Source organism: Gambusia affinis, linkage group LG22, assembly GCF_019740435.1.
Source record: "Gambusia affinis linkage group LG22, SWU_Gaff_1.0, whole genome shotgun sequence".
In the NCBI taxonomy this organism is placed as follows: Eukaryota; Metazoa; Chordata; class Actinopteri; order Cyprinodontiformes; family Poeciliidae; genus Gambusia; species Gambusia affinis.
The window spans coordinates 6,072,419-6,087,873 of NC_057889.1; the positions used below are offsets into that span (position 1 = coordinate 6,072,419).

Here is a 15,455-nt window from a genome sequence, read left to right on the forward strand (position 1 = left end):
AATCAAACGTAAAAGACACCACAAGCTTGTTGAACTGTGATAGGGATGTATATCGGCCACCTTGTCAGTAGGATGTGTTTGGAAATCGCAGGAATGATGCATTGTGGGAGGCTATGAAGCATCTTAAACAAACAACGGAAACAAAGAGAAGCTTCTCTGTTTTCTGTGTCATTGTCTCAATGCAAGATGTATTACCCAATATGCCATGAGCTGAGTGTGTCAATAAACACAATTACCACAGCATTGGATGAATGTGTAGAGAAGAAGCTGAAACGTTTGTATATGTGTGCCTTAGCCTGGGAAACTAATGAATGATGGGGAATTAAACGGCATCTCATTCAGGAGAGCAGCAGGGAAGCAAAAAGGAGATAATTCTCTCCGGAAGAAACAAAAAGGCTTTTTAGTCTTTAGGTTTGTCTAGGTGAGGTTTGCACATTACAACATATTCATCTTCTATGCATGAAATTTTAAGGGATTATTTCTGCTATTCTTAATATGCTAACAGCATCATTCATCTTTTTATATTTTTCTCCCTTTTTCTAATTCTGAAATTGGTTTAGGGATATTACAAAACTCCCCAGAGTAGCCAAAGTCAAATTTGTTCAATATTAAGCTCCTTTTTGAATTTTCCTCTGCCTTGTAGAAAAATTCTTTAAAATTATTTTTAATTATGCAAATCACATGGTTTAATTTTCTTATGCAGGTGCAGATATAGTACAATGGCTGATGAAGAATTTGTCCATAGAGGATCCAGGTATGCTCACGAAATCATATCTGTGTTAATACTCAAATACTTCAAATTTAAAATGTCTAAAATGAATAAAACATTCATAGACTTTTAAATGTTTGTAGAATATTTTTGTAGCTCAGATTACACAAATAGTTTTGTCTTTAGATTATGGAGTTTTAGATAGGAATATTATTTTCCAAGTTTGGGTAATTTTGTAAAAGGACAAATTATAGCAAATATTTGTATTTCTCACTTTATTCCCTATTCTATCTTAAATTGTGTCCTCTGTAGTAACCTATTCATAATTCATCTATTTTTTGTGCTTCAAGAATTGCTTGAAAGAACAGGGAAAATGAACAGCAAATTGAGAAATGTTATCATTAAAATGCATACAAACCCTGAGGTTAAGAGTTTAACATTATTTAGTAATAATGCCCTGATCCAGGAAAGTAATGATGATGATTTTTGTTTAATTGACCATAGCTTTGTTTAATAAATCAGTGTTTCAACCAGCACATCCCAGAGCAGAAAGCTAAAATAAGTCCTTTGTAGATGCCTGGAATCTGACTCTTTCTTTAAGCTATAGCTGTTAATGACTGTTCAGATTTTTGTACTTTAACTTTGTGTTCACTAAGAGATCACCACCTTTGTAGATTTTGCCTCAGATCCAAAGGAACAGTTTGATTAGTACACTTTTTTTTTCTTTTTTTTTTTTCAGCTGAGGCCATGCACATCGGGAGTCTGATTGCAGCTCAGGGATACTTTTTTCCCATCTCTGATCACGTCCTGTGCCTCAAAGATGATGGAACTTTATACCGCTTCCAGGTGAGAAGGAAGATCAATTATGCAAAGAAAATATGAGAGCAAGAAGGAAATGTGCATAACCTTAACAATAAGGTCATTGTTCAAAGAAAACGTAACAAGATAAGAGGACCAGGAGAACAAAGGCATATTAAAGAGGGGAAACATATTGTTTTACATCTGATGTTGTGTAGATGTACTCGCATATTAAATTTTGAACATTCAAGAAAGCCTTAGAATTTAATAATTCCTTATTCATTTTATTGCAATTTCACAGCAAGAATTTACAAAATATTACACCAAAGGTATTAAAATATTAGTTTTGCAACAATTTGATACAATGCAGTCGTGTTTTTTTCTTTGAATTTAAAATATGCAGAAATTCTCTAAAATGATGCAAAGTTTTTATACCTCACTGTGGACTAGTTTTTGATGGTCTCTCTCGTATCAGACTCGACCTCATTTGGTCTCGGGCGCTGAGGACTCGGGATTTTATTTCAAGACCGCAGCTGCATATCACTAAACTTATAGCATACTATCCAGTTTATTTGTTAACATGTTTGTTTTCACTGAATGCAAAACGCACCGATTAAAATCCAAGCAATAACTTGACTTACCAATTACGTGTTTCTGTTACTTCCACACTCTCCTCACCTTTCACTCGCTGTGAGACATGCGCAGTGGTTTTCTATGATCGGCAGAAGATGTCTGTCTAATCGTCAGTAATAGAATTGCACTGCATAAATCATAAGAAATATGATGGCGACAGCTTATTTTTTTGTCACTTAGAAAAGTAAGCTACGGAAGAGGATTAGGGCCACCGAAAAAAAAGTATAAAGAATTCTGACTTTAATCTCAGAATTCTGGCTGTTGTTTATTGTTTGGCATGGCAACGAGTCTGTGTGTGACGTTAAGCTGACAGAATGAGAAAAAAATAATAATATAAACACCTGTTTTTCTACATTTTTCCACTGGACAAATTGCATCACCATAGAACATGGTGATATTCAGAGCAATCATCAAAAAGTATGAAATATTTCATAAAGCACAGAAACCAAAGTTTATTGAATTTTAAATTATGGATCCTATTAAGTAAAATTAAATTATGGGCCACTATAAAGAGACATTCGCATTGTTCTCTCTTGTTTCTAGAACTGACAAAAACCAAACTATAGATTTATTAGCAGAGAGAATATATATTTTACATATCCAAACATCAGAATCTCAGCTTTAAGACTCGTTTTATAAAATCCAGTAATAACTCTAATCACCAACTGCTCCAACCAGGCCCAAAAAAGGTTTTGCGTCTTTATTATTTGCTATATTAAAGACGCATGATATCATAAGTTATTGAATAAGACTGTCTGGCATTCACATGTAAGTTTTGGCTTTATTCTTAGCACTAGAAAAGAAAAGGCTTTCCAGTGACTGTGTGTGCATCAGCACCCAAACCCCCCACTCCCCCCTCTCCTCTGTCCCCACCAACTTGCAACAAAAAGTTGCACCCTTGGCTTCTGAGGTTTTTTTTTGTTTTCAAATTAATCGCAGAATAATTTCCATCTGAAGTTACACTTTTTTGATGGAATTTGATGCGTCCATCACAGATGGCAGAGGCAATGAAATCACAAATCCCGTTTTCTTTTCTTGAATTTTATGGCACAAAAAGGAAATAACTTGTGTATGTCCTCAATTATAAACCTGCATGAGGTAAGATCAGAGTTATCCCTGTGTAGCATGTTCTTTGTTCCTGTAGAGCTCTGTTGAGAACAGGAGCAGCAGTTTAATTAAAGCAGACAGCAATGCACTGCGGTGCTTTGACCTTCATTCTTGTCTTTCAAAGTGAAGTGCAGAAGCAGCCAGTGTTGGAAGGGGCCAAAAACATTAATAAACGACATCAATACGGATTCAAGTGAAGCAAACAAGCCACAAGACAAAGAACCACATACTAAAGAAATCAAGAGACAAGACTCTCAGTCTCACCCTGAAAAGAGATTCACAAACCTTTTACACAAAAATGTCAATGTTATTCATCAGGATTTTTTAAAAGAACACATGGTAGTACATGCACCTACTTAAGTCAGTTCAACCCGTTATTCTTTACACCATATTGGCCCAGATGTAATTTATTTTGTTCTATCTTATATATCTGATTATTGTAATGTGTCACAGTAGAAAAAAAAAGATAAATAAATAAATAAAGGTGATTGTCTTCTCTGGTTTTCCAAATATTTTTGGATTGTCTCAATGTCTGGATCAAAGTAGAATAACTAATTTTCTTTTATTGTTTTGTTTTAGGCGCCGTATTTCTGGCCATCCAACTGTTGGGAGCCTGAGAACACAGATTATGGTAAGAACTCCTTTAAATTGTAATGAATTTCAATTTAATTTTTTTGTGCAAACTTGTAATGCTATTTTTTTTACATAACCTTTTTACAGGTGTGACAAAAAGGCTATATTGCTAGAGAAAGGACTGGTTACATTAAATAACTAAAACGTTCTTCAAATATTTAAATTTTACTTCAGTTGGATGCCTCATTGCTTCAGATTCACTGCTTTGAATAAATAAGATCTGATTCCTGCACACTACATGAGATTATCTCAAACCATAATTCAGTTTTAATTTGATATGTTGTGCATTATCTGTAATTTAAACAGGTATTTTAACATTGAAACAAAATGAATACCTTTACTCATCATAAGCCTGAAAGAAATGACCAAAGAAGACAATCCCAAGATACTTTACTTTTAAGTGTTGCTTCACCACTTTGTAAATTTACACTGACATATTTGAAAGAAATGTTAGAGACAGAAGACATTATCAATTAGGGTTTTATTTTAATAAAATACTTATTTAAATTGGGAATTTAATGCTGATATTCCTGATGCAGTTTGTCCTGATTAGTATGCAAACACATAGCTTCATTAGGCTTTAAGCTTCAGATGGAATGAGTTTGATTCTCACAGGATGCCATCATTTCTCTATGATCAGCAGTTAGAGCAGAACTACTTCTGGCTACTAAACAATCCTCGCTTCCACACATTCCTCTTACATAGACTCTACATAGTTGTGCTAAAAAATATTCGTAGCATTTTGCCACTTAATAACCATAACTTTAATATACTGCATTAGCTTTTGTATGTGATGGAGCAGTGCAAAGTAGTACTTCATATGTACAAATCTGTGTTTGTCTTTCTAAATTGTGGCTAATTTAAGTGTTGATAAACTTTAACAAACATATATCATGGCACAGTTTTAAAACGTTTCATTTTTACAAAAAGATTTCTTTTTTTTTTTAATTTGTTTTGTGATGTTGTAACTTGAGCATCTGGCTGCTTCTGCAGTTGCTTCATGATCCTTAAATTACATTTTCCTTTTAAAGATTGAATGTGTTTGTTAAAGGCTAATTAAGACTTATCAAATTAGAAACTACATGCATCCCAGATAATCACAACTGGGATGTGCAAAATAAAGATCCAACCCCATTCAACATGTATTAAGGTTGCATGTAGAGCATCAAGACTCCATTTAGAGATAGTCTGCAATGAATTTGTCCAGGTTAATTATCAGTCAGATTTCAATTGTTCCTTATGTTTTATTTCTATTGAGGCTTTCTCAAAATTAGTTTTTAAACAGTTTTTTAAAACTGCTTTAATCGCTTAAATTACTGAAGACTTAACTTTTTAAGATATGCAACCAAAATAACTGTAGTTGTTTCAGTTGTACTGACAATAGCTCTGGTTTGCCTGTTGAAGATTCATGTAATTTTATTAAACATTTCAGGTTTAATGCTAAACCTGCTATGCTGAACATACCAGCATGGTGGTGAAGAATGGCAGAAAAGTTGGCTAATGGAAAAGTTAAATGTGTTAATAGCATTTCTTATGTCACTAAATGTTTGTAATTTTACAGAAACATCAATAAATCTGCTCGTGTTTCTCTTGTTTGCTCAGTTAACTCTTTGCTTCAGGCTAAATGTTTGCAAATAGAAGAAGTAACTAAGGTCTAGTCTGCTGCTGCTGGAAGGGATGTTTAGTGCAACCCTCTTGGTCAATTTTACCATAGCTACATGTTAAAATATGAAATGGAAACAGAGCTTTTAATAAAGTAAAACATTGTCAACATTGTTTGTTTAATGGTAGTTGAAGATGTATTTTATTGTGTTGTCATAGTACCAATATCTACCAATTTCTTAGTATTGGTAAAACTGTCTATATAATACAGACAGAATAAAAGTTTTCCTACTTAATTTGTTTTAATATACATACCTAGAAATTATTTAATAGGGAATCTGAGTGTAAATACAATGAAATGCTTACTGAAAAACATTGAGACGTGGCCAGCACTTCTGTGTTTTAAAGAGGAGACATAATCAATCCCGGTTCCACCTCCTGCACCATGTCACATGGTTCATGGCTTTGGATGAGGGTTTAAGCTTTTAGAGTATCTTCATAATCTAATAATCTTAAACAGTCAAACACCTTCACACTGATAATTCTCTGCACATCTACTTGTGAGAAAAGGTGCTCATGAGTCATAAGTCTACACTGATAATAGGACACACATGAGCTGAAGGATTATGGGTATGTTCTACTGATAAATTCCTGATTTTAAACCCTCTTTTCTCAGCTATCTACCTGTGCAAGCGGACCATGCAGAATAAGACGAGGCTGGAACTGGCAGATTATGAGGCAGTAAGTGCAGACATGCTCTTTTAAGTTACAACTATTTTGTCTACAGCAACCTTTAGGCAGGTGGGCTTTACCCCTCATAGAGTTTGAATCTTGGTTTAATTATTTATTCCCAACAGGAGAACTTAGCCAGACTACAGAGGGCATTTGCAAGAAAGTGGGAGTTTATCTACATGCAGGCTGAGGCGCAGGTCAAGTAAGTTTTGTCACAAAGTCAGCACATGAATATAACATGCATGAACTTCAGTTTTTTACAATAGTAACAAACAAATAGACATTAGGAGCAAGAAGAAATTAAGTATTTTCACAGCAACATCCATTCTGAATGGACCTTCACAATTTATCCGTAATGACAAAAAACACAATAGGAAATACATTTTTGAACAAAAATCGCCTTCCCCATTTAGCATGAAGGTAAAAAACAGATATTTTCCCAAGTTGTCTCAAAGGTCGGACAATTTGACAGATTTTATCAAATAATTATGAGCTGTATTCTCTTCAAATATAACTAAGAAACAATTTTTAAACAAGCACTGGAAATATTCCACACACCAATAAGGCAATGATAATAACTTTACAAAAGGATTTCTATGGATTTAAAGAAGTTAGAGCATCACACCACTTATTTGTTCAACCTATATTTGCATCTCTTGATTGCAAATGTTTAGATTTAGGCACACAGTGAGCATTCATAACTATATTATGTGAAAAAGAAAAGTGATCTTTCTAAAAACTTGTGTTGTTTACTTCAGTAATTGTACACGAAACAATACAATAATGCAGATTCTTTACCTACAAAATGTTCATTTTTAAAAACTAAAACGATTTAAAATAATTCTTATTCTCACCACTATTCCTCTTCCGTATCCTTGAGTCCTGACTTGAATCTTTGATGGAATGAGGATAAGATGCAAGTTTTGTTTCCCACTGTTTCTCGTCTCACTTGCAGGATCGACAGAAAAAAGGATAAAACTGAGAGGAAGATCCTTGACAGCCAGGAGAGAGCCTTCTGGGACGTCCACAGACCAGTGGTGAATCTTTTTTGACCAACTTATCCATTATTTGCAGACTGTTGCATGTACTACCCGTATTGACAGAAAAAAATATTTTATGTTCATTTTCCTTCAGCCTGGATGTGTTAACACCACAGAAATGGACATAAGGAAATGCAGACGCATGAAGAATCCTCATCGAGTTAAGAAGGTATGAAGTAAAAAGTCTTTACAAACAAATACTTCTGATAAATTCTTGTTAAATTGTAGTTTTTTGCATGTGCCTCTCTATGTTGAGGAGGCACACCCTGTGACCAAAAATCATTTGCTGTATTCTGATATTTTTTTCCAGAAACCAAGGCTGTTTGGTGGTGCAATTCAAACTGAACTCAAATCAGACGGTGTATGAGTTGATTTTTGACGTTCTTTCTGTTTTTTAGCAAAATTGCTTCCGTCTTTAAATTCTCAAGGAAAATGCAACAAAGGTGGTGCTAACCCAAGGCGACATTTATGTAAAGAAACCCCCATTAGCAATGCGAGAGCACATTTAATCAAATAACCTGCCTTTTTTTTTTTATATGATCCAGTCAGTGTACGGTGTGGTGGAGGAGGGAAGACAGTCACAGAGTCCCATACACACTTCGTTACACCACTGCCGGAAAGGGACGAAAGATGATGTAGAAAAAGAGGTAAGACATAATGTATACACCTTTATCCTGCATGGCTTTTTTATTACAATAACTGTTGTGTTTCACGAAATAGTAACACAAACCAGAGACGGGTCCTGCCAACAAAATCAGAAACATCTTATTTATTTATCATACAAATACATAAACATGATTTTCTCTTTACAGATCTTATTTCTGAACACCCAGCTAGATCGTCACTGTTTGAAAATGTCTAAAGTTGCTGAAAGGTAAAGAAATGTTCACCTCACAGATAAAATGAAAACAGATATTAAAGAGCTAAGCCAGGTTTTTGCAGGCTGCAGTTTCAAAGCGACTCCAGCTTTTCTCAGTAGGGAGCCAGTTTTAGTAAGTTGTTCTTTGTTTTTTCTCAATGAATATTTGTATTCATTGAGCATGTGCTATTTTCTTCTGTTACAATAGAGATTATTTAAAATGATGCTCCAGCTCAGGCTTTGGTGACTTCAGTTATGTGCAATAAAATGATGGAGAAAATAAACCCTTAGAAGTGTTTATAACACTTGTGGGATAAAAATTAGAGACCGCTACTACATCTCTAATGGTGCTACTTCTGCTTCCACAATTAATTTGTTCATTCAGAATTCAGTTTTGAAAGCTAAATATTTTTTTTAATACTGCCTGCCTTGATTTTAGAGAAAATTATTCTAATATGAAGAATGGGTTGGTTACAGTGACATCATCAGTTATTCTGAAGTCATTATTACTTTGTGAAGTTATTTTTTCATTAATAGTTGATAACAGAGGAGTGCTGTCACAGATTCTTATACATTTTCTCATTATTTAAATTTTTCTTCAAATGACTCTACTGTGTTTGTTTTACGTCTGCATTAAAAAAGTGACCTGGCTTCATCTTTTAACCATGATTCATTCAAATATTAACATCCACGTTTGACAAATGTACATAAAGACTTTTTAAAGAAGGAGTTCAAAATTTGATTTTAGTGTCTTACCAAATATGACACAACATAACACAGTAGGAGTGAGACAATTGAAGACTTTTGTTCCTGCAGAACCACAACTTGTGCCAGAGTTTAGTAACTGTATCAGTGTTTTATTATCTCATCTTTTTGTGTTAATCCATGTGTGTTTTTGTATACCAGTCTGATAATCTACACAGAGCAGTTCATGGAGTATGACCCATTTGTAACCACACCAGAACCATCTAATCCTTGGACCAGTGATGACCCAACTCTCTGGGACCTGGAGACGAGGTACAAATAGTAATTTATATACTAGATGTGTGTATCTAGAGCAGAATAGGAATAAACAAGCAATTAGAGAACAGAGTTTGTTCTGTATAGAAATGCAAGGTATGTGCAGCCATGAATAGCACAATACCGTACTTATTGTACCAAGAATAGCCGTAGATAAACTAATGAAACAAAATGCACTCAATTGCTTCTATGTCTCCAAAGATATTAAAGACAACTGAATTTAGCCAATGACTGTTGCAACAGGTAATTTTTTAACAACCCGTTTTCAATCCAGATTCTCTTGTTTAAATTGTTTAATTGTTGCTTCATCCTTTCTTCAGTTCGATTTATCAAAGACGTTGCTTTCTGTTTCGGAAATTCACATAGCCATGTGATGCTACTGATAATTTGCTGAATTATTAATGAGTGACACAGGGAATGTAGCAGGTGAACATTACTTTCAACAAGTTGAACTGTGCTCTGAACTTCTGGCCTCACTGAATAATGAAGGAATTAATTAGAGCAGACACATAATCACGAAGCCTAATGCATCTTAATAATTCATCCGAATCGATTAAAATTCGGCACAGAAGAATGTGTTTTATGTAGAAACCTAAGCAAAGTGATTCCTGATGAACATTGTTATGTGCAGCTTTGTAGTCACTAATATTCCATCAACACTAAACCTTTGTCACAATACAAACATGCATTTTTTAACATGGATTTCTTTCTGGTGTTTAACAGAATACCCAACACTCAATCTTTTCTTTCAGATATCGTCTCCTTCTGTACCCCACTTTATTATTAATCTTTTTTTTTTTTTAAAGATGGGTAAAGTCTTTAAACTATTTTAATTTTCTCTCCACCCTCTCTCGTCTCTCCTAGCAAAGAACCGAGTCAGCAGAGGGTAAAAAAGTGGGGTTTCTCCCTGGAGGAGGCTCTGAAGGATCCAGCAGGACAGGATCTGTTCCTCAAGTTCCTAGAGTCAGAGTTTAGCTCAGAAAACCTGAGGTGAGTCGAAACAGAAACTCAGGATGAATGGACATGTGCTAATCAGTTTTACAACTAGAGTCTTTCAGAACGTTGTCGTCCTTTTTCTATGTAAGCATTACAAGTTGTTGAAAAACACGAACCTAAATGTGCAAAAGAAACATATCATTTCAAATCTACACCCATTGATTTAATATTTCCATTTACTCTTATGTACAACCATTTCTTTTTCCTGTAAGTAAATATAATTTCCTGCTGTTGGTAAGGAATTTGTGGCCCAGCTTTATTTACAAATGTAATTTAGTTGAGCTTTATCATGATTAAATATTAATAATTTGCAAATCAAGGCAGTGATTGAAGTCTTTGGGGAACCATTAATGCACTATGCTGTTTCTCAGACACTATGTTGATGATATTCTGCTTTTGCTTTGATTGGATCATTGTCTTGAAAGATGAAATTTTGTCAGGCTTCAGGTATGAGAGAGGGAGTTTGATTTGATTACATTTATAGTTTTCTATGATGAATTTAGTCACTGTAAGTTGACTGAGTTTGCAGTAGAAGTTGACATACTGTTTGGTTTAGATGATCAATGGTTGTGCCATTTGTTAAAATGTTCTCATAATATCGTTATGTCTGACCTTGGTGTGAACACACTCTTGGTACAATGGATAATTGTCTTGAGTTCCCAATTGTGAATAATCCTTGTTGCATTCTTCTGTATTTAAAAATAAAATTGGCAGAGACCACTGTCTCTGCTAATGTTCTCCTCTCTAAATACTTTGGAGTGCCAAGAATTCAGTTTTTGGAGAACATCTCAGCCTTGATGGTGCTTACCTAGTCATCTGAAGAGCAGCTCCTTGCTGCTTGCCTGCTGAAGGACAGTGGGAGCACTGAAGTAGAGTTCATTTATTCATACTGTTTTTGTACATTGGTATGGTATTAAGATTGTGGTGGTGGTGGGTTTTTTTTTTTCATTGCAAGTGTTTCTTCACTTCCACGTTAATGAATGTGTTAATTTTAGAGTAGCTGTTTATTGATTTTCAAAGAAAATATTAAATTCATCCCTCATTTAGAAATAAAGATTTACACACAACTTAATGTTTCGCCTTTCATGCTCACAGCAGCAATAAATGTTTGTATTTTTTACTGTTAGTTGGAGGGAAGGAGTGGTAGAGATGAACTACTCCAGTGGAGGATGTTGAAGCCTCTGAGCCTGATAAAACACAGAAATGCACACACAGCAAGATGGAGAGGAGCGATATAGACCTGTTCAACCATCAGCTGTCCCACAAGAATTCAGACTCCAGTCTCTAAACCCTTAATTGTGTTTGGTTTTATGAGGGAGCTTTTGGAGCATTTCTAGAGAAGCTGAGAGTGAATCAGAAAAGTAGACCCCAGAGGTATTTCTCTCTATATTGCTAAGGCAGCCCACAGATCAATAGAGAGAAAAAAAATTATATTAGAGGTAGTCATCCTGTGGCTTTGAGATATAGCAGTTGATTAACGGTCTTAATTGTTGGAAGTTTGTGGATTTTTTTGAAAATATATGTTCAAAACACATTTGTTCTCATGTTTAAATATCTTTAACTGATTAGTCTAAAGGAGCATACTTAGTTTTTTTTTTGTTTTGTTTGTTTTTTAATCAAGCTAATGAAAATATAGTGTTCTCTTGTGATGTACAATTTACTGTTATACAATTGCTTTTAGCTTGAGGTAAGTGAAGATTTGCAAAACGTTATCCAAAACATTTTAATTAAAGATAACTTGTAGGAGTATCATAAAAGATGCAGTAGCCAGAATCTGCGGCTGATTTTAAATTGCTTTTTAATAAAGTTCTGAACTGCCCATATAGACTTGGGCAAACTTGGATTTTTCTTTCTGAACTATAACATAGATTTAAAAACTGAATTGAAAACCTTTTTTCTAACCTTACTGTTGCGAACAGTCCTTCATTATTTTTAATAGGTGTTGAAGTGACCTTGAGGAGCATGAGAAATAGTAGTGTATTCATATTTTAAAATAAAGACAAAATCCTTGGAAAGTTCACATTTTGAGCTATGTTTGACATTGTACAGTAGAAAAAACAGAAATTTCCATGTCTTAAAAAAAGAATACAGATCCTTACCTTAACACTGATTTGTCTAAAAGGCTGCCAGTGTTTCAGAATCTAGCATGTTTCAATATAGACAGAGGTTGAAAACTCAAACTGACAACACAGAGGAACTAACCTTTGTTCCAACCTTCTGCTTATCTCCTAAAAATCTATCTCCTTCTCACTTTCCTGCAGCCTGAATGAACTACAGGCATGTTTTGGCGTAATACGGTATAGTTTCCTTAAATTCCTGTCCTTCCTCTGGCTTTATATTAAGCCAGTTTTATTGCAGCAGGACTTTGGGGGGGGGGCAATGCTTGCCTTTATTTCAAGATGGCTTGACTGTCAATAATCCCTTTCACGTCTTCCGGTTGCTGCCTGTCTTTTAACTGGTACACAGATATGAGCAGATCTCACTTGTCACGTCCCCATTTCACTGGCTTCCTTCATATTACAGAATTAATTTCAAAGTCCGTAGATCATCTGACCAGCTGCTTTTAGCTGTTCCCAAAACTAGGTGGAAATTGAGAACAGATTGATTTTTTTTTTTCTGTTGTGGCTTTTTAACTTTATGCCTTTGAATATTAGATGGGCATCTTCACTCCCTGTTTATAAGTCTCTCATGAAATGCATCTTTTTTTGCAATAGCTTTTTTTTGACCCAGTGTAAATTGATGTTTTCTATTGTCTGTGATTTGGTTTTATGTCTTGTTTTTTATTCTTTGGTTTGTCTTTGCTTTATACAGCACTTTGAGAAAACATCTGATTTTTTTTTAAATGTGCTTTATAAATAAGATGTATTTGAATTACACATCTTATTGATACTAATAGCTAAATTTGAGTCTTCATATTGCAGTGTCATCCAGACTAAAGGGTTATGTTGGTATCACTCAGGCTTTTTTATATGGTGCATTTACTGATATAAAAATAATTCATTTTGTAATTCTCTGGCTTCAAAGTGGCTGACCAGTGATCTGCAAATTGTTTTCAGGCATCTTTAAGTATATTCTAAATTAAAGACATTACAAAAACACATTTAAAAGCAAGAGGCCTAAAACAAATTAAGACAGAAATTCTATTAGAATTACATTTAAATGCTTGGTAACACTTTTGTTAAAGGGGTGAGCATAAAACTGACATGAGACTGTCAAAAATAGGACATAACACATGTCATGAACATGAATGACAATAAATGTTCATAAACTGTTGTCATTTGGTAAATAATACAATGGTGCACAAAAAGTTGCATTAAAAGTTCATTGAAAGTGTCAACTTTGCATTATTTAGTAAATAATGACACTTTTAATGCAAAGTTCAAGTAAGACTTGCATCAAATGTAAGTTTAAAGTGTCAACTTTGCATTAAAAGCGTCATTATTTACCAAATGACACTTCATGACAACATGAAGAGGTCAACAGTCATAAGTATTCATAAAAACTCCTTCATATTCATGACAAGCGTCATGCTCATGCTTATGACAGTCTTATACACACTCCTTCAAATAGTCTTACCAAATGCTTTTATATAACTTGTTTTTTCCTCTTTTTTTCACCTAACCAATATGTCTGGTAGCAGCAACAGCTCTAAAGCCTAAAACACACAATAAGCACCAATCGCCTAAATGAAAACAATGTAGAGCGGTCTCAAAATTTAATATAAAAGTGCTCCAGAGAGGACAACCTCACAAAGCGCATTAAAGACTATTCAGAGCCTGACAGGAGTTTAAATCGACTTTCTGAGCTTTGGTTTAGAGAAAGGCATTAAATGAATAAAGTTCAACGCAACAACTACCAGGTGAAGAGGCAAAGGCTGATAATGACTAACAAGCGAATGCAGAGCAAGACAAAGTGTTAAGTTGCTCGCCCTTGAAATGTCCAATTTGCTACTCGGAGAACACAAAGGCAAAAACAAGGACACACTCATAAATCACTTGAAACGTTTGTTTAGTTCACATGTGAGGTTTACCTTTTCATTTGTTCAGATTTGAAGTATGGGACTTTTATGACTTATAGCAACCAGTCACTTCAGGAAGAAATACAGATTGTTAATTAAAGGAAAAAAACTTTACTTTTGATTAAAGAGTTCAAGTAGTTGATTATTAGCATCTTCTATTCCCCTTGGTCTTGACTTTGGATTTTAAAAAAGTACAAACTTTTCTTCAATATCGGTGAAAAGCAGCTTCAAGATAACAATAAAATAAATAAACTTGACTAAATTATCCTCTTCGTCTTTTGTGACTTGCGTTGCAGGTTCTGGCTAGCAGTGCAGGGTCTGAAGAAGGTCCCCCAGCAGGACGTTGCACAGAGGGTGCAGGACATCTGGGCAGAGTTTCTGGCAGAGGGAGCACCCAGCTCCATCAACCTGGACTCACATAGCTATGAAATCACCAGCCAGAACCTGAAGGACCCTGGACGATATAGCTATGAGGATGCCCAGGTAGGAAGAAAACTTGTAAAACACACTGACATTGATTCAGATGTGAGGCTGGAGATTTGAATACTACTTAAATAAGATCTATATTCAAAACTTTGTGACTAAAAACAAGAGGCTCTTTTGGGTTATCTTAAAAATTCAGTAACTGGATTGAAGCGCCGAGGATTTTATTCCCTATTGTCTACTAATACACCAGGATGTTTTCTGGCATCCTGAAGCCTAGTGTTAGTTTTTAATATTTGCAATTTTGCTTGCTACAAAGGAGGCTGTTTTTGGAAGTGGCACATTAACCAGATAAATAAAACAAATAATATCATGTAAACAAGGTGCATTACTCAATGTAAAGTTTTTAGAGTGAGCTTCAATCATGTTCATATGCAGCACTCTGCACAGGACAGAAAAACTCATTGAGCCAATTGATCCACTGATAGTTGAGACGAAGTTCTTCTGCATACTGGACCAAAGAATGAGAATGTCAATTTGTGACTTTTCAGCATGTCTGGTAAAGCAGACTTTAGTTTACATTTGACAATGTTGAGCAGTGCCTCTGGATTCATTTATATAACAAATATTTCAAATAGGACAAAAATGGATCTGAAAGGTCCTATTATCATAATGGCTTTTGTAGACTGCAGCAATTTTTGTAAAATATATTTGTTCAAGAGTTAATAAATTTCAGTTTGTATTGTGCAGTATTTTCTAGAGAATATGGGTGAAATGGGTGAACCACTGAGTGTGGGGAGAGATATTTGAGGTTGTCTATCAAATTTAATTTCATGCTACAGATATATAAAGAAAGACTTTAATAAAGAAAAGGTTTGCCCTACT

General features: G+C 34.7%; 1 protein-coding gene across 4 annotated transcripts in view; it reads left to right on the forward strand.

The window, feature by feature from the left end:
* rgs6 (regulator of G protein signaling 6) overlaps window positions 1–15,455 on the forward strand; it is a 77,771-nt gene that overhangs the window by 58,450 nt on the left and 3,866 nt on the right. For all 4 annotated transcript variants that reach the window (XM_044105776.1, XM_044105772.1, XM_044105774.1 and 1 more), the window contains 12 exons: window positions 704–754; window positions 1,449–1,555; window positions 3,827–3,878; window positions 6,159–6,223; window positions 6,340–6,416; window positions 7,170–7,251; window positions 7,349–7,423; window positions 7,800–7,901; window positions 8,067–8,128; window positions 9,020–9,130; window positions 9,998–10,123; window positions 14,444–14,630. In XM_044105776.1, coding sequence (XP_043961711.1) covers window positions 704–754; window positions 1,449–1,555; window positions 3,827–3,878; window positions 6,159–6,223; window positions 6,340–6,416; window positions 7,170–7,251; window positions 7,349–7,423; window positions 7,800–7,901; window positions 8,067–8,128; window positions 9,020–9,130; window positions 9,998–10,123; window positions 14,444–14,630 — 1,097 coding nt within the window. The remainder of the gene's footprint in view (window positions 1–703; window positions 755–1,448; window positions 1,556–3,826; window positions 3,879–6,158; window positions 6,224–6,339; window positions 6,417–7,169; window positions 7,252–7,348; window positions 7,424–7,799; window positions 7,902–8,066; window positions 8,129–9,019; window positions 9,131–9,997; window positions 10,124–14,443; window positions 14,631–15,455) is intronic.